The following is a 19,550-nucleotide window of genomic DNA, read 5'->3' on the forward strand; positions in this document are numbered from 1 at the left end:
GCCCGGGCACGGGCTCCCCTCGCAGGGGCTACGGCGGCCGCCCGCTGCCGCCGCGCCGCCGACGGGACGGCGGCCACAGGGGCGGGGCCGCGGGCGGGGCCCGCGCGCGCTCCCTCACGGCGCCGAGGCGGGAACGGGGAGGGGGCGACAAAATGGCGGCTGCTCTCACCCGCAGCGGGGTGTGGGCGCAGGGCTGTCTTTGCACACCTTAGGCGTCTTAAGGGCTGACATGTTCCCCCGAAAAAGCGTAATTTTCCTTTTTTTTTTTTTTTTTTGTTTTTTTTTTTTTTTTGTTTTGTTTTTAAGTCTGTCTACAAGCTGGTGCCACCGCTGACGAAACGCACGCCTTCCCTCTTCATGCCACAGCAAGTGCCACCCACCGCCGCACCCCGGCCAGGGTAAATTGAAACAGCACACGCAATTGAAACAGAGTTTCAAATTTTAAGAAGAAAAGGTGTCCCCTGCATCACAAAACGGCAGAAAGGTTAGTGAGCAGCATCTCCTTACAGCAGCAGCCATACTGTAGCACGCCGTCTGTGCCTGCTTTGTATATCTCCACACAAGGCTCGAAAGCTAAACTGAAGGTAAAGCTTCACAAAAGAGAGAAATGCGCTTAATTAACCCTCGCACACAGCGTACAATTTAAGACAGACCACTTGCCAAGCATCGTGGAGTCTGTATATAAAGTTTTCAACACTAAATACCATCTACACATTTCCTCTGTACTACAAACAAAAAAATAATTACATTTCTATGCTTGTGTAGGAATAGGGAAAAAGGACTCAAAAGTGTTCAGGGAATAGAGCTGTGTGAAACAGCGGGAAACCGGGGATGAGGAGATGCCCGACTGTGTCTCCAAACCCAATTTTTGAGGCACTGAAGGGAAGGAAGGAGGGAGGACAAGTTCTCCTGAGGCCAGGGTGTGCCCCGTTCCCAGACAAAGCCAGACTTTCCTGGTTCTTGCCTCACGGTGAAAGCAGTCACACCGGTAGGGCTCCTATTCACACCACTGGCATTTCTCTGCTCTCAGGTTCAAATGTGGTTCCAGAGGAAGGGAAAGAAAGTGTTTCCAACAAATTCTGCCACTCAAAGTAACTATCTGCGACTTATCCAAACATTCTCTGGGCAGGTTTAGAAAACTTTAACATCTAAGTAACATTCAAGTCTCAGCTTTTGCTCTGATATTCATTGTAGCAGGCCTCTAAGATTCAGTCACCAAGAAAACACAAGATAACACCTCTGAGAATTATCCTGTACACTTCTATTTAGCTGTATAGAAGCACACCGTGTGCATCATTATGGATAATAGTGAGTCAGTAACTATAAAAAGACCATGTTAAGTGGTTTCAAAACCCTGGACTGAGAGTCACATGAACCAGTTTACAGTCAGGTTCCAAACAAGCCTTCCCTGCTATGTTTTAGTGGCCTTTCCTCACAAGGTATTACAAACTGAGCGTATTTCTACCTTAGAGAAAGCTCAGTAAAAAGCAAACACACAAAAAGGAACACAAACCCCAATGGTCACAGCATATTTCTGCCTCAGGACATCTGCTGCTCATGAACTCTCTCTCCCCTCTGCACGACTTCTGTGCGTGCTTTTGGGCTCTTCAAACCAAATGCACAAAAATAAAAGCATGACTTGTACTCGTGATTAAATGCAGCACTTCTCAGGATATATAAAACACAAGAAACCGCAGCAGAGTATTTTGGAGCAAATTCTTAGAAGTGAATAGCTACAGAAAGGAGTATGTGAATTAGAATTGGCATGAAAAACTATTTCTCATGCTTCAGCTGTGAAGTAAATCCATGATCTCTCTAGGCATGAACTCAATGACCTCTGTAGAAAAATCCGACATTGTACCCACTCAGATCTGGGGCTTCTCTTTACCCAAAACAGCATCCAGGGGGTTGTGAAGCCCAGCATGACCCTGCCATCGGTACCCACAACCAGTGAGTCCATTCTGGGGGCTTGGCCTGGACAACACACACAACACTTGTCCCAACAAATGTCACATACTGGATTTAAAGCAGGCTAAGACCAGTGAAGCAGCAGAGTCTCTGCTTTTTAGGACACACAGAAAGCAAAGCAATGTTTTCCACGGTGGTGCTGCACCTGCCAGCAGCTCATCCTTCCCCATTAGCCCCAGCAAGTTATCAGTGTTGAGAATTCTGTTCTTCACCAAAGAAAGGATTTCATTAGGGCAGACAGTACAAAGAGCAACTCACAAGTGTCACTACATGAGCAGCAGAGAACTTCTTTTTTAGATTTCCCAAGCAAGACAGGCAACTCGTTCCTAAATCACTTAAAATTTCTTGGAGTGGAATTAAGAGACTGTATCATTCCCTCTGGCAGGTAACCCCAGAAGTACAATTAGGCCAGCTCTTATACTTTTATGATAGCACTTGTAATGTTTATTGCTGGCATTTAAGGGTACCCCAGCTCCTGACTCTTTGGATGAAAACTTCAGACTTTTCAAATAAAAGCATTTCTGGCCCTGCTGAGCTGCTGCAATGCTGCTCCTGCCCAGCTCCACTCTCCAAGGCAATTCCTTTCAATGGCTCCATTTAAGACAGGTCATTACAGAAGCTAATTATGCTGAGCAGTAAGAAAGAATAAATAAATCACTATTTCAAACACAACAAACCACCAGCTGTGAAAGGACTGAGCTTGTTCTCTGGAGCACTCTGCACCCACCTGGTTTCTGATCATGGCTGCTCCCACCTGAGCCGAGCTCCTCCAGCCTGGGATGTCCTTCCCTCCAGGAAGGGTCAGAGCACCAGCACTTGCTCAGCTCCTGGCTCCATGGAGCTGCTCACTCCTCAGGTAAGAGAGAGCAGCCTTCTGCTCCTCCCAGCCACTTCCCAAAGTGCTCTTCCCCACCCCTTCCCACAGGGCCTGAAGCTGCTTCCAGATGCACCAAGCCAGGCTGACTGTACAGGTTCTGCCACAGCAACATGAAAGCCATTCTGCTCCTTTATCATCATCCACCAAACACACAAGGCCAGGAGCTGCTTTACTGAGAGCAGCTCCACAACACAGCCTCACAAATCAGTGTACAATAAAGGCAGGTAAACCTGGGAAAACCACTCAGATTGGGGAGGTCCATTACTGGGAAGAGTTACTAGAAATGGCAACATGTGAGTTTCTGCTCAGGGACTTTAACACTGACCTACATAATTTTATTAGCACTATTCATATGTGCCAATCATGTATCAGTCAAGTGTCACAGTAAGAAGTGACATCTGAATTCTTACTAAGAAATAATAAGACACAGCCCTCAAAAAGGAGGAAAGATTTCCTTGGCAATCTTTTCTTCAATCTATCCAAACTTGTTTCAATTTTTCAATCTTACATGATGAAAGACAGACAACTACAGAGCAGCATACCAGTAATTTTGTTCTTCTTTAATACTTTAACTTAGAATAAAAAAAGGAGTAATTTTAACTGTACATTCCCACTTCTCCTCTCCACAGTGCTTTGTTTTTTCTTTCAGGTGGTTCAGAGCCCACCTGCCAGTTGATTTTCTTATTAGTCCTGCATACAAATTGTTGAACATCAGAAGGACCCTGTTTGATTTTCAAAGTCTGCACCTCACAGTAGAAAAACAAGTCATTCTCATGAGCCCCTGGGAAAGGTTTTGAAGTCTAAAAGAGATCAGTGAACTCACTGATGCAACATAATTAATAGAAGGATTAAGACACTCCTAATGAGAGTGTTTTAAGGAAAGATTTATCACATCAATTGTTCATTCCAAGAAAGTATTTTAATATTGATGTTTTAATTATGCATTTTAAAAGTGAATGTTAATAAACCCAGGTGATAAGGGGTGATGTTACAGCCAAGTTCTGCTCAGATATTGTAGCAGGTCTGAACATTTTGAAAGTGATGAATTAATCTAAACCAGCATCCATCATGTTAGAGGTGATTCTTCTATGTCTTTATGTCTTGCTCAACATTCTTGTACACTGAAAAGCCACTAAAACTTTGGCCAAGCATACAGGATAATTCTTTCTCCCACAAAAGAGTTGCTCAGCTCTTACTTCTTATATTCACAGTTTTATTTTGAGTGGATAACTCAAAAAAGAATAATTTTTAGCATTGAAATATCTTCTCAGTCCACAGAATTCCATGTTCTTGTATTCCCATCTCAGCCTTGCTACACAAGATGAAGGCATTGCTTGTTCCTGGTTTTATTTTCAAGTTTTTAATCAACTTGAAGGCTTTGAAGTTCTACATCACTTTAAGCATAAATAGTGTCTATTTTATAAATCTGATTCACTCTCACCACCTGCAGATTCTGGAGAAGGTTCTAGCAAAGGTCAATTGTATTTTCACCAATTATCACACCTCTTTTCCTGAAAGAGAGAAAACACTTTGTAACCAACTCATTATATCAAGGTATGAGATTCAAACATGTTCCTTAAAACCAAGATTTCTTCAGTGAATTTCCCTTCTTTTAGTGCTGTCAGTCATTCCTAGAAGGCTGCCAGAGATTGCCTTGAGTTCCCACTGGTGCACGAGCCAATCTTGCTGTGTAACTGCTCCTGATTTTTACATCAGACACCTTCCTGTTCCAGCAGCTTTCCAAGAACAAGAAAACCCACAGAAATTTTGGGGAAAGTTGAGGCACGAGCCTTCTGACAGTCAAATACATGCTGGAAAACTACTTCCTTAAGGAAGAGCTTTGGCCATTTCATAATTGACTGAACTCTTCTCTAATCAAGAAAGCAGCTTATTTTTTGTTCTCTTCCAATACCCTGTTTGGGTTTTTCTTTAAAAGGTAGAGAAAAATGATGTTGGAGATGAACAAGTAAGTTTGTTTTGGACAGAGGGGGCTGTTTAGACTGTCAGAGACTGTCAAGGCATTCGAACCAATTTTATAATATCAAATTTCCTACAGCTACAACTCACTGCAAACCCAGACTGGCAGAATTCTTAGCAGAGCAGGCAGTGCAGCCCTGAGTCAGCTGAGCTGCCCTGCTGGCCTTACCTGTCACTGGGATGGGGTGGAAGTCTGTGGAACAGCCCCTCCCAGGACAATGCTGTTTTTATCTGTCAGGGTTTTCAGGCTGCTGCTGGCTGGGGACTGCAGGATTTTCCGGGAAAGCCTCATCCTGCCGTCGGTGGGATCACGGCCAAAGTATTTCACCTGGTAAGGGAGCACAGCAATCTCACACTGAGCAACTTCAAGAGCTGGAAATAGCATTTTCCTTCAAAGATGGGGGGTAGGGTTGAAATTTTTATTAAATTTTTGATCAGTTTGATGCTAGAAATGCAATAAATAAGCATCCTTTAGCCTATATTGCTATCAAATATTCTGGCGCCTAGATAGCAAGAGGATAACATTAAACAAACAATTTGAATGATCAGGCCTTTAACTAGCACAGAAAGAGAATCCAATATGGAAAAATATTTTCTTCATAAACACTAAATAAATAATTAGAAAAAAATTCAAATTTTAAAATATAAACAGTGTTTTTTTAGCATTTTAATGTTAAAAAATAATTACCTGAATTTCTTGTCCAACTTCTAATCCCAGGGCACTAGGGTGTTTAATCTAGAACACAGCATTTTACAGAAATAAAATTATTAGTTTGTTATAAAAATCCCTTCATTCAGGGTTTCTTCATGCTACACTACAGGGGCCCAGCACTACCAAAGGAACAACAGGTTTCTGAATATTAATGGAAAAGGGTATTGCAGAGCCAAAGAACTTGGTGTAAAAACAACTGCAGCAGTCACACAGTTGATTCTTTCCAGCAGAAAGAATTAGAACAAAAAAGTGCTGCTAATTATCAGCTTTTAACCTGGAAATGGGCTGTGGAACAACAGTAAGTGTGTTACAGCCATGCCAACTGGGTAAAATAAATCTAATTGCCCATTTTGCACCTGTTTAAGGATGGCTTACCTTTCTTTGATCCAGCTGTGAATTATGAAGCAATACTGGGGTCATGTTTGGGTACAGTTTTACCATCACTCCAGAATCCCTGCAGCAGGAACAGCACAGTTATGTCAAAGGGCATCAAGAAAAGTCCACATTTCACTCTGCATATTGTCCCCAAAGCAAGCAAAACTTGTAAACTTCTCATAAACCAAATTTTACTCATCCCTTGTTAAAAACCTTTTATCCACCATAACATATCCACTCATTTTTCTTTAACTCAAAATGGATGAGAATTTCTTATTTCAGGGCAGTATTTCACTAATAGGTACCACCCAAAATGTAATTTTTACTAGACAAACATTGTGATGAAAAGTGGAAAGCAAATTTATATCATCCCCTTCAGATTCAAAGATGAAAAAGGTGAAACTTTTATAATTTAGAGACATCCTAAAAACTAAACAAACAGCAAAAAACCCCAGCTTTATCAGGAAACAAAATATTTTCACCAGAGTATCATAAAATATCAGAAATTATACAGGTACCAATATTCTCAGCATAAATATGGCACTCTTAAAAAAAATATTTTACATCATAATTAGGTATGTATACATACCTAATATATAATACATATAATATTATATAAATAATATATACTATATATAATAATATACACTATACAATGTATTATATACAATATATCATATATATTATATATATTATATATATTATATAAAATGTAATAGCTATGTAAATAAGTTAATTTCAACTCCCAAGCACTTTTTATACCTTATTTCAGTAATTGTGGCTGTGTAAATTGCCCCAAATTCCAAATTAACTTCTTGCTGTAAAAGAAAAAAAAAAAAAAAAAAGAAACCAGTAAGACAGGAAGGCACAAAGAGCAAACTCTGGAGCTAAGGCAGAAGAGTGAGCTCACATCATCCTTGCAGATCTCCCCAATGAACTCCCTGGCTTCGTGCATCGCCCCTGGCGTGGGGGCAAACACAGAATAGGTCTCCTCATCCAGCTGGCTCACAGTCACACCTGGAAAAGGGGATTGAGGACACAGTCAGGGCACACTGCACAGATTCACACTCAGAAAACACTTGCTCAGAGCAGAAGGGTTTTGCACACTCATTAAGACCTCAGACTTCTAACATTATTTAATTCTTAATTATTAACTTCTTTATCATTATTTAATCTTGTTCAATTTAGGCATTGAACAACCCACCTCCTTGCAAATACCTCAATAAACTTGTGAGCCATAAAAGAACATAATTATTTTTATAATCCTTTAAAGGCTGCAAAAAAAAATCCTGAATAAATGTTGAGGGTTATGAATCAATTTCCCAGGGAATTTTAATAATACTTGCATTAATAGCTGAGGGAAATGAAAGCGTTTTGGAGCCAGAATGGTAAAATTCTTGGCCCTTCTAGGAAAGGGAAATAAGATTTTTCCTCCTTTTCTCCACCCCAATCCCCTGAGAAGCATTAATCAAGTTCACCACAGCATTAAGGGTTTCAGGTCCAAAGCAGAGCATCTCCCTGTACTCTACAGATACCAGAATTTTTTCATTTCCAGTTTGCACTGAGCATTGAAACAGCTCAACATACAAGTCTGAAACAAAGGGAAACACGTGAGGATAAATCATCACAGGAATCAAAAATGTCTCACCAGTCTGTGCTTGAAGTTTTTTCAAGTTGTAAGCCCCAGGACCAACGAATCTTAATCTTTTTGATAATGGAACGTGGATGGTTTCTGAAAGAACATTTAAAAACCTTTGAAGTGCTAAATATAATCATCTTGAAAGCTATCACACAAAAGGGCACATTCCTGGAGCTTTTCATCTCTTACAGCTACCTGTGGTATCTGCTGAACAGGGATGTAATTACAGGCAAGAACTGAAATTAATGAAGACACAGAATAAACTCTGATGACTGTAAATTACCTTAAGCCATACTGATACTCTCATCTACATCCATTCTGATTTTGTCAGAGCTTCACATAACTGCACTTAAATTGTTTTTTGGTGTACACTGAAATAGGAGTGCTGCCCCATGTGGCAACAGCAATCTCCTCAAAATAAAAAATAACCACAATCCCTCCACAAATTATGCCCACAGGATAAAGGCAAATATTTATAACAATCAATCATTAAAAAAAGGCATTTTAAGCAGAAATATATTGTTAAAAAGCTATGAATTCACACAATAACATTACCTACAACTGGTCCACTTTCTTTTCTGTTAGGTCTGGGTTTTGCCAGTGTTTGGTTCATAATTTGTAGAATCTCCCTCTTTGCAGCTAGAGGGAATAATAATTTTAAAAAATCAGTAATTTTACATATGATTAAAGTTTTTGTTACACAGTAGAAAAGCATTCCTTGTCAAAACCTGTCTCCTGCCTAGCTGGAGAATGTCAGGCTGAAAGTTTTCCAACTCATTAAATCCTTAATAAACCACATAGCTTCACTTTCTCATGTGCCTCAAGAGTATTTTAGCTGCACATGTCAGAATACAGATGGCAGCAAGTTTCACTTGTAAATATAGCTGAATTTATGTGAAATGAGAGGAAGTTTGCTGTTATTTTTATAACATTATCCTGTTGAATTTCAACAAAGTCATGCAATGTGTGTTAGTCCCAATCATGCAATGGCTGAAGTTACTTTGAAGTTGGTTTAGAGCTTACTGATGAAGCCAAACCCATTTCATAAAGATAGGAGCTTGTTTTTCTCACAATGAGAACAAAAAATGAACAGTTAATTGTTTAGTTTCCTACAACTTAATTCCATTTATAATATAATGAAATGGGTGTAAATGCAAGAACAGACCTACCTGTAGCTTGCTGAATAGCTTCCACCACAATTTTTATTGGTATTCCTGGCAGCTTCAGATCAACCTGATATGAGAAGAATTAAGTGCCATCAACATGTCAGAAAATCTCTTTTAATACTCTCAGAGTTTCACTTGAGGAAAATTCCAGCTCACAATACCTGCAGTGCAGTTATCCCTTTATTGGTGCCTGCCATCTTGAAATCCATATCTCCATAGTAATCTTCAATTCCCTGCCAGCACACACAGACAAAACCAAGTTGGAGTCATTTTCTCCACTATGCCAAAAGTACAGAGGAATTACTTTTGAGACTTCCAAGTTTTCTTCAGCTTTATTTTGCTGTTCAGGATTAACTGTTCCTTTCTCTCCTTGGAAATCAAGAATTTTTGTGGACAAGTTTCTCATCCACAGCTGATCTTGTGCTGCCAGTGGCTGCACATTTTCCTCCCCAGCCCCTTTCCCAAGTGCTCATTCTCCCCCAATATGCAGTGTCCTTCAGTAAATTATTCATCTTTTTCTCCCATGAGGAAAGACAAAATTAATTGGAAGGAGAAAGCTGATGAATGCTTAAATAACTAAAAACATGAAAAATAAGAAACATGACTGGACATATCATACAAATTTTTCAAAATGAGGGAGAAATTTGGGTGATGAAACAAAAGATGAAACAAATTTTTCCAGGAGTTTTGGTGGTGTTTGCATGGGTCAAAGAGATGAGAATCTTGACTCCATGTTTCAAAAGGCTGACTTATTACTTTATTTTATATTATGCTAAAAGAAAATTATATACTAAAACTATACTAAAAGAATAGAAGAAAGGATTTCATCAGAAGGCTTGAAAGGAATAGAACAGAATTGGAATGGTAATAAAATCTTGTGACTGATCAGAGAGTCTGAGACAGCTGGACTATGACTGACCATTAATTAGAAACAACCACATGAGGCCAATCAAAGATGCACCTTTTATCCACAGCAGCAGATAATCATGGTTTACATTTAATTTCTGAGGCCTCTCAGCATCTCAGGAGAAAAATCCAGTCAAAGTGATTTTTCATAAAATACATCCATGACAAGGAGTGATGTTCTGGAACTGACTGGGTGGAAGGTTCCCGAAGAAGCCACAAGAGGTATTTTCCAGCAGTGAGCAGCAGCAATTTTAGGAGGAGGACGTGAGAGCACTCACCAGGATGTCTGTCAGCAAGCGATAATCCTCAATGTCCCCCTTGCCCTGACTGCACTTGGTAACCAGGCCTATGGCTACACCTGCCACTGCATTTGACACTGGAACTCCTAGGAGTGGCACAAAAATACATTTCAGAAGCCTTTGGTCATGTCCAGATCCTGCAGCACATTATCACATGCGGTTTATCCTTGTGAGTGCTTTATTTTGTACCTGCATCCATTAATGCTAAACTTCCACCGCATGCAGAAGCCATTGAGGAGGAGCCTGGAGTTGGAATATAGGAAAAAAACAGGATTAAACACTGAAAAATGGGTCTCAATACAAGCTATTTTCCTCATCCTGTAGCATAAAAATGCCCCCAAATACCATTTTGAAAGCTCCATTCTTCATGAACGTGCTTTTTATTTTAAAATATTTCAGGTGATAGTTTTAAGAACATTTAAACTGAAATCTATTATTTAGCATGCCTATAAATGAAGTTTGTCAAACAAATTTAGTCTCCAGCCTCGGTTAGAAACAAGAAAATCCTAATACCATTGGATTCCAAGACTTCAGAAGTAACTCTGATTGTGAATGGAAAATCCTGGGGTATAACTGGTTTCAAAGCTCGTTCTGCCAGTGCACCTGTTAAAAAAAACCCAACAAAATAACCACTAAGTGATCCATAAATAAAAATCAGATAAAATACTGGAACTTTCAGCATGGCATTTCTCTAGTCTGGACTTACCATGTCCAAGCTCCCTTCTGTTCATCACAGTAACTTTGCCAATCTCATTGGTTGCATAAGGTGGAAACTTTGAAACAAAAAAAAGTGTACACACAAAATTAACCTGCTTTTCTTTTCCATTTTAAAACATCCACTTAGACAAAAACATCTTCAAAATTTTGGTGCATCTCAAAGTAAATATACATTAAAAATAAAATAATCAAACCACCACATGACTTCTAACCGTCACTTGGTTTGCAAACCAGGACCAGTTTAGGTAATGTTTAGTAAATGTTTTATTTCCACAAGACAAAAGAGAATAAAGCAGTAGCAAGGTAGCTAAGAGAGAATACAAGAAGCTTCCTCCAAAGGAACTTGTCAAACCACCTAGCAGAAATGTTATTTCTGTCAGAGATAATGGAACAAGATCTGCCTGTTGCCTGTAGGAAACACTTTGGGCAAGCTCCAAAGGCTGAGAGAGATCCAAGATGTAAAAGCATTTATTTACTATTGCTGTGCCATGTCAGCTGAACATATTAATAGAGTTTACTAAAAATAATAGCACAGGTTAATCCTGCTTTCAGAAAGAACCTGTTCTGAAGGAGCTCACCTAATGTTAGGGCATGAAAAGCCTGTATAAACTGGCAATTTACAAATTACCTGCTGCTTTTCAGGAAACCAGCACTTCTGCTCATATAAATTGATGCATGAATTAGCATAAATACATTTTAGCAAATCTAGAGCTAATTTATGACCTTGGAAGTGATCAACTGCACCTTTACAAGCAAGACATGAAGCCCTTCTATCAATCATGCAGAAAGTTGTAACACAGGAGAAGTCTCACCTCATAATGCAGCATGAAGTTTTTATCTTTAATTCCACTATTAATTAAAAACAAGATCATGTCAAAACAGGGGCAACCAAATGTGTTACACACAACAGGTAATTCAAACTAATTACAAATGGACCCAGCCAAAGCCAACAAATCAATACATTGCTGATCACCCACAGCTACCAAAATTAGAGAATATTACAAACTCTTCCAGGGAACAAAGATTTAACTACAGTAAAGCTGAGACATTAAAATGTAAAAGCTCCCACACTGGGATGAAATCACTGGGGTGACATCACTGCAATGTGGCTCTAAAGGGAACCAATTTCACTTCAGCAAGGAAGTGTTCAAAGCACAAGGACCAGCTTGCTACATCCCAAGTTAAATTTTCCATAAATATTTTAAATACATAAACCAGACTGGATGTCACTTGTCACACTCTCCAGTTTCAAGTGTGGGCTATGGAATTAATGTCACCCTAACACAAACCCATGCCATGATCTCTGGAAAGCAGGCCACTTCAAAGTCTAATTTTACACATTTTTCAGTCCCCAAAAAGTAACTATGTGGAAGTTGAAGGGGATTTTATGATTAAATGTTCATCTTCTTGTTACTACTGCCAAAGCACCAAGACATACATACCTCACTGCTGTGGAGATAACATCTGACTTTACACTGGACTCTAGAGAGTCAAATGTAACTGTACACAGAACCTAAAATGAAAATGAGCTAAAGTAAAAAATAAACCCCTCTTAAAGCCTTGCAGCCTTCAAAAATGTTACTGTTTATGAAGAATCAAAAAGAACAAGTCCAGCAGCACATGAGATGCCATCAGCTACCACTTGTAGAACCTTTCTTCTCTATCACACAAACTTACTCCTAGTCTGCAAAGACCACACATTCTTACAAGCAATCCCATTTAAAAATATTAATTTAATGCTGCTTAAGTAGGAGCCAAGAGCAGTTTGCTCCCTAAGAAAGATGTAAGAGACAGGGCCAGCTGCAGGCACAATGTTGTTTGTGCCTGTTTCCCACGTGGACTTGCAGTGGGTGTTATTTTTAGTGGGATAAGAGGGGACAACACTGAGGAGTAAATCACTGAACTGCCACCCTAAATCAGTGCAATAAGAACTCAGATCTATGGCTGACAGTCCTCTAGCAAAGGGAGCTATAAAAGTACAGAAGACCAAATCTCAAATATGATCTTACTTCAATCCACCCAACAGCTGACACTTTTGGCAAAGAAGAGAAAAAAATCCTCTCATTATTGCAATTTTTTTGGGTAAAACTTCCCTATTTGGCTCAGGTTGCGTATGAAGCTGCTTTTAAAAGATTTCTCATGAGGTGCCCAATTTAGCAGTGCCCTACACACCAATGTGCTTCCCAACCCACACACTTCTGCTTCTTGCTATTTAAACGTGAAGAGAAAAAGGAAACCTGGCATTTAATCTGCCAGCTTTTGATAGTTCATTGATCATTTCTGATGTTTAAGTGACACTACCTGTGTTTGACCTCTCTGAAACAAGGCTGATCCATGAAGCATTTTGAACATGTTCACTTCACATTTAATGTCTCTGAGGGAAGTCAAATCTCTCCCATCACACCTGAAGTGACAAAGAGAGATGAAGAGATCAGTTCAACCACAGTCTTTGATTAAAAGCTGACAGAAATATTATCAGTAGGAGTTTGACACACCCACCTTCTATATTCATTTAGCACAAGATTTCTAAAAATGTCCTTTGAAACCACATTGAAAGATTCCATGATTTCGTAAGGCTCAGCCTCCGGAAATTTTTCTGGGTATAGAAAAGAAATTGTTGGGAATTGATTTTATAGAACTTTCACTAAAATAGCTTCCAACAAAGAGTTAGATACTCTAACTCCAAGCAGTGCTACCTCCATTAAAGCATTCTTAAAATATTAACAAAAATGATACCTTTCAGCTGTTCTTCTGTTTCAAGCCTTATTTTGTTGATTGCCTCATCTCTCGAAATCTAGAACAGAGGATTTGCAACCAGTTAACTCTACAGGGCAGAACAACAACTGAGGTTTGGGGCTGTTTGGTTTAAAGATCTGCAAAAATTTAAGGAATAAGGAACAGAACTGTCACACAAATTGAAAAATCAATAATGAGGTTGGAAGGGACCTCAAGAGTTGTGTGGTCCAACCTTTTTCTTGGCAAGAGCAGTCTAGACAAGATGGCCCAGCACCCTCCCCATCTGAATCCTAAAAATGTCCCACACTGGGCAATCCACCTCTTCCCTGGGGAGATAATCCAGTGACTGAGAATTTTTCCCAAGCAGAACATTGCTCTTGTGCCCAGCCAGAACTTTCAGGAGTGACCTGCACCCAATCTCTCCTCTTTCTTTCCATGTGACTCGTTTGGAAAAGGGAGTCTTCACCGCCATATAATACAAGCAAATATTCTGGTCAGGTTAAAAACTTAGAAAAAAATTAATTATTATTACAAATAGATGCAGGGAAGAAGACAAGCTTAAATTACAGTAGCACTGAGGTTGGAAAAAGGCCCTGAAATCATCAAATCCAACCTATGATCACCACATTGCCAACCAGGCCATGGCACATCCTGTGTTTCCTTAGAACACCTCCAGGGACAGAGCTTGAGCTAAAAGCTTTAAGAACTCTATCCTCCTACAGTTTCATTATTACATTAACTCAAAAAATAATTATACCAAAAGTCATTACTTACTTTATCATGGCTTGAATCTGTGAACACTGCATAGATCTTGTTAGAAGCAAGCCTTTAGGGAGAAAAGGAAGAATTTTTGAAAATACAACTTAAAAAACACTTCTATAATCATTTTTTTTTTTTTTTTTTTTTAGGACTAAATGTTTGAAAATTATTTAGTGAAATACCAATCTGGTGAAAGCACCAGACTCACAAACATTCCTACATCTGCATTACTTGTTCTGAACTTACTTCTTTGCAAGTTCCACGATCTCTTCAGGAGCAATAAATAATTTCTGGACAGTTCTCTTGACCACCCCCCGCTCCTTCACCAGCTGCTGGATGCCCTGGATGATGTGCTGGGTCTGCTTCACCCCCACTTTGATGGCATGGCAGAAATCTTGCTGTAAGATGTTCTCAGCAGTTGCTTCCAACATAACTGGCAATGGAAAGTTAAAAATTCAGTGAATTCCTGTTTCATTGTTCAAGAGCAATCTAACATTAAACTGCATAAATATGACAAAATCTACTTTAAAAAAGTTACCTATCACTGTTGTATAAAAATCCACATTTCAAAGGTAAGGAAAACATCTGCAAAGATTTCCAAGCCCTCAACAGACAACAATTCACTTACCAACTTGATTTTGTGCAGCTCCAGCAACAACTAAATTTAGAGTACTAGAGGCCATCTCTTTCCTAGTTGGATTGATAACAGTCTCTCCATCCACCAGCCCCACCCTCACTGCACCTGCAAAGAAACTCCACAAAGTCATTTATTATTATAATAATTACCTTCTTTAAGGCATCACTGTACTTTGAGAGTTACACAGCTAATAACAATAATTAAAGCTACAGACTAATTTAAAAATATCAGCACGTTGACTGGATATTAAGAACTAATCTAGAAGACAAAATCACTTATTCTGTTTTTATTTTGAGTATCACTGGGTAGGGAAAATAATGCCAGTATTTCACACAATGCTGTGAGTGTACTGGGAGTTTTTTGTTATTTCAGCACATATTTTCTAGGAAAAAAAAAGGCAGCTGAAATTGTTCAATATTTGTTCTTGGGTAGATCTTTTCTCTTCCCAGAAAATACTCACAAGGAAATAAATCTCTGGTTGAATTCCTTGAGGAAAAGTATTCTCAAGCAGGTATTTTCCAAACAATGCTTTTCAATGAATATGGTTCTCTTAAGAGAAAATTAATTTATTGGTCTCTATAGTACACTATTTCCATGTTGCATTTCCTCTCAAAAGTGCATTTAGTCCAGGAGAAAAGAATCCCTTGAAGTGCAATAATCCTATCCATGGTAAAATTATTTCCAATGCTTGAAGTTTAATGTTTAGATTCAGCTTCTACTTAAAAAAACAAAGTGCCATCTGTGGTCTAAATCTTCCATTCCATTAAAATCACCCATAATTTAAGAATATTTACTTACCAATAGGACCATTCCAGGGGATGTCAGACAAGGCAAGTGCTGCAGAAGCTGAAAGGAAGACATAAATCTGGATTAGGAAAAAACCTGATCTCATTAAATCCCACCAAAGCACCAATTTCTCACAGCCTTCTTACCTCCATTAATTGCCAGAATATCAGGATCATTGACACCATCTACTGCTAAAAGATTACAAAGGATCTGGCATAAGATAAAAGATAATGAATCATTTTGACCTATACATTTTTATTAGCTGTCAATACAAAGCTAAGGACAGTAAAAAACCCCAGGTATCTACACAAGTCTATATTTCACAGGGAAATTTTTTCAGGTATTTAAAATAGAAAGCTGACAATAAAGCCCCATTAATGGATAATATTGTATCACATCATATATAAAATATTTACTATTAGTATCTTTCCTCTGTTGTACAGAGGAGATTTTGATTTTGTTCCTGCCCCTTGACAACAAAATTCGGAAAATAGGATGTAATAATAAATAAAGACAAGGATATCACAGACTAAAAAGCAACATTACACTTGTTTGTGAAGAGCAAACCCCTCCCTGATGTTAACAAAAATGATTTTTCTTAAAACAGGGCCTGAATAATGACATTTTCCTTGGCCATATCCAAGTTTTCCATTTTGAAGGTGGCATGACCTACCTGTGTATCATAAAAGTAGCCTGCTGGGAAGAGAGGTCTGATTGAGCGATCTGCAAAGGACATAATCAAACTTTTCATAAAAATTCATAAGAATTTGGGTTTCAGCAATTAATATTCAGCTTGTCCTGAAATGACCCCACAAGAAACTGACAAAATGGGGGTTAAAAAAAAAAAAAAAAAAAAGAAAGAATAGTGGAGAACCCAGAAATGTATTAAATGTATTTAGCATGACATATATAACCTTAAAATTTCAATCATACTGATAAATAAATTACATGTTTTTTTTCTGACAGCATTATAAATGGTATTTATAATAGCATTATAAATAGTATTTTCAAACACTCACAAGAAAATGACAACATTTTTAAAGTACATTGTAGATAAAAGGTTTCAGCCTACCTATTACTCTGCTTGTAAGAATTTCCTTATCAGTGGAACCAAGCTCTCTTCTTAGATAGTTTGTAGGAATTCTTCCTGCTGCAGCAGCTTTCTGCCTGTAGTCAACCTTCCAAAGCAAATTCATGATTAATGACAACTGATTATTTACTGCAGAGCCACAGAAACCCTCACAAGGGACCCAACAGGGATCCTTTTTATCATTTTATTTTATCATCAACTGCAATTCTGAAGTCCAGACTGCCATCTACTCTTTGCATTCCCCACTCCCCCCAGCATCCTGAACTCCACTGTTTAAGGACTATGGCTGCTAAGTTCATCATTGATTAGCACAAAACTAAGTCTTAGTACTTAATTAATACTTTGTACTTACTTAATTAATCATTAGTACTTACCACTAATGGCATAAACTGAGAAGGAGAGGGCTTGGTTTTGCTGACTGCTGTGACCATCACTGCTGTGTCACCTAGCTGGGTTAAGAAAAATAGGTAAAAACTGAAGTTATCTGAAAAGAAAATAATTTCCAATGTTCTAAATTTATTTACAAACCAGTAATTCTTAAGAATGATACTCTGCAGAAAGCCGCCACATAAATTCATGCCCTGTTTTTGCTTTTCAGACTTAATTTTTTCCTATAAAATACAGCTGTCCCTTTGTTAGGGATGAAGTTGCCACTTGAAGCTCTATATCCCACAGGCTCTGATGCCCAACCAATGACTTTCAAGATTCAGGAATTTTGAAGCTGCACAAATTTCGGCTATCTTTTGTTTTTACCTGAACAACAGCAGATCCATCTGCAAACTTGGCAAGTTTACCAGAAGACAGTTCCATCTTTCTAAAGGAAAGAAAGAACCTGTTACACAATTTTATAGTGAGTTCATGCACATTTCCCAGCAATTTCTGCATTCATCTGTAGCCCCAGCTGCACAGAATAAAGGCTGTGCTTCACAGGAGATACAAAAATCCTCTTAGATATAAAAATTGAAAGTCTTTGAGCAAAAGTGACCAAATCCACTTAAATTTCAAGTGTCCTGCTTCCTTTACCTTGAAGCAAAGCCTTTCAACTATCCCAAGGATTAGAAAGGTGAAGCATCACCTGCTCCAGCTGGGGTTTAGTCAGTGGAAAACACCCTCAAGGTTGAGGGGAGCTGATTGAACACTTCCCAGCACTGCTGCAGAGTATTCCCTCCTTTGTGGCAGAGAAAGGACACCAACAAGGCAATGAGGACACACTTGAGAGCAATATATAAAAATATGGATTATTTATTCCAGGGGTGTGCTGGGTGCTACTGCACAAGGCCAGCAAACCTCCTGATTTTCCATTATTTATACACAGAAATCCAGAGCTGATCCCTTCCCACGCACAGCCCCTCTATTATGACTAGTCAGTAATTTCTATACAAGTTATCCCAGGCAAAACGTTCACATGCTCAGGGGAACACCTGGGCAAGGCCCTTATGACCTGTAGGTGTGATTTTTATTGTTATAATGAATACAATTCAGCTGTAGAGTCACAGGATGGTTTGGGTGGGAAAGGATCCTGAAGATTATTGAGTTCCACCCTTCCAGTACCCCAGGTTGCTCCAAGCCCCATCCAACCTGGCTTTAAACACATCCAGGGATGGGGCAGCCAGAGATTCTCTGTGCCAGCATCTCACAGGGAACATTCTTCCCCTAATATCCCACCTGTACTTACTGCCTTACAGTTTTAACCCGTTCCCCCTTGTCCTGTCACTGCACCTTTCCAGGCAGCTCCCTTCAGCTCCTGGAAGGCCACAATTAGATCACCCCAAAGCTTTTCTTCTCCAGGCTGAACAATCCCAATTCTCTCAGCCTTTCCTGACCAGAAAGGTCTCCATTCCTCTGATCAACTTGGTGGCATGGAATATTTTGCTAAATTGGCAATGTACACCGGGACATCCATCAAGGTCTTCATTTATAACATCCTTGGGGCTACTCAGCCCCCGACTCAGCCATGACATGGCTGATCCCACTGCTGCGGGCTCTCTTCTTGCTTGGCAGCACACCAAGACCCGACACCAAAGAACGCCCCGCCTGAGGACAAGCTCAGTTATAACCTCAGATAACCTGCACACATCCCCCATTTTGCATCAGTGTTCCCTCACGTTTGTCTTGTTCTCCAGCGGGGCCAGTGCTCGGCCGTGCCGCCCCCACACCCCTCACCTGCCGCCCACCTCCACCGTCACGGCCCTCCCGGGCGCGGGTTTGGGCCCCGCCGCGGCGCCGCGGGCACACAGCCAGGGCAGGGCGGGCCGGCCCGGGGGCAGGAGCCGCCGCCACCGCGCCGCGGCCCCGCCGCCATCCCGGGCCAGCGCGCCCAGCGCGGCGCGGCCGCAGCTCGTGGCGGCCGCCATAGCGCCCCCGGCAGGAAAGGGCGGCCGCGCGATTGGCTGGGGGCAGCGGCGCCGCGCAGTGAGAGCGGAGCGGATTGGCCGAGGCGCCGCCGCGCCGCTTTCGGTTCCGTACGGGCGCTACAGCGGCTGAGGAGGGTCAGGCAGCGCAGAGCGCGCCAGTGCCGCCGCTCCGCCTCTCCCGAATCCTGAGGTGAAAAGCGGCAGAACAAGCTCCGACATAGCGCCTGAGGCGGCTATGGAGCCACCTCGGGCTGGAATCTGAGGAAAAGCCGCTCGAACGGCGGCTCGGAGCGAGGAAGAGGACACCGGCACCGGGCTGCGCCCTCAGGAGTCCCGGAGGGTTGGTAACGGCGCCGCCTGAGGGGCCCCACCCTACCTGAGGGGCGGCCCCACGGCCGGCTGGGATTCGTGAGGGGAAAAATACCTGCCTTTGGGATTAATTTACTCCGCAGACCTTGTTTTGTAATATACCCACCAAAAAAACCCCTAAAAACCCAAAACAAACAAACAAACCTCCAATAACACCACCCAAAAAACAACCAGGAAAAAAAT

The 19,550-nt window shown here is 40.5% G+C and overlaps 1 protein-coding gene across 1 annotated transcript; it reads right to left on the reverse strand.

The window, feature by feature from the left end:
• Positions 1–4,037: 4,037 nt before the first annotated feature.
• PNPT1 (polyribonucleotide nucleotidyltransferase 1) lies at positions 4,038–19,007 on the reverse strand. Its single transcript, XM_063152765.1, has 29 exons — positions 18,808–19,007; positions 17,398–17,458; positions 17,019–17,093; positions 16,627–16,732; positions 16,228–16,277; positions 15,701–15,764; positions 15,567–15,614; positions 14,760–14,873; positions 14,378–14,564; positions 14,147–14,198; positions 13,373–13,430; positions 13,136–13,232; positions 12,938–13,040; positions 12,079–12,149; positions 11,449–11,485; positions 10,626–10,692; positions 10,433–10,522; positions 10,109–10,162; positions 9,899–10,005; positions 8,876–8,947; positions 8,718–8,781; positions 8,104–8,187; positions 7,558–7,641; positions 6,820–6,926; positions 6,672–6,727; positions 5,910–5,988; positions 5,511–5,558; positions 4,992–5,150; positions 4,038–4,356 (listed from the first exon to the last, which is right to left on the reverse strand). The coding sequence occupies exons 1-28, from the start codon at positions 18,996–18,998 to the stop codon at positions 4,995–4,997; spliced, it is 2,382 nt and encodes a 793-aa protein (XP_063008835.1). The 5' UTR covers positions 18,999–19,007; the 3' UTR covers positions 4,038–4,356; positions 4,992–4,994.
• Between the last annotated feature and the right edge of the window lie 543 nt (positions 19,008–19,550).

Source organism: Melospiza melodia, chromosome 3 (assembly GCF_035770615.1).
Source record: "Melospiza melodia melodia isolate bMelMel2 chromosome 3, bMelMel2.pri, whole genome shotgun sequence".
Lineage (NCBI taxonomy): Eukaryota > Metazoa > Chordata > Aves > Passeriformes > Passerellidae > Melospiza > Melospiza melodia.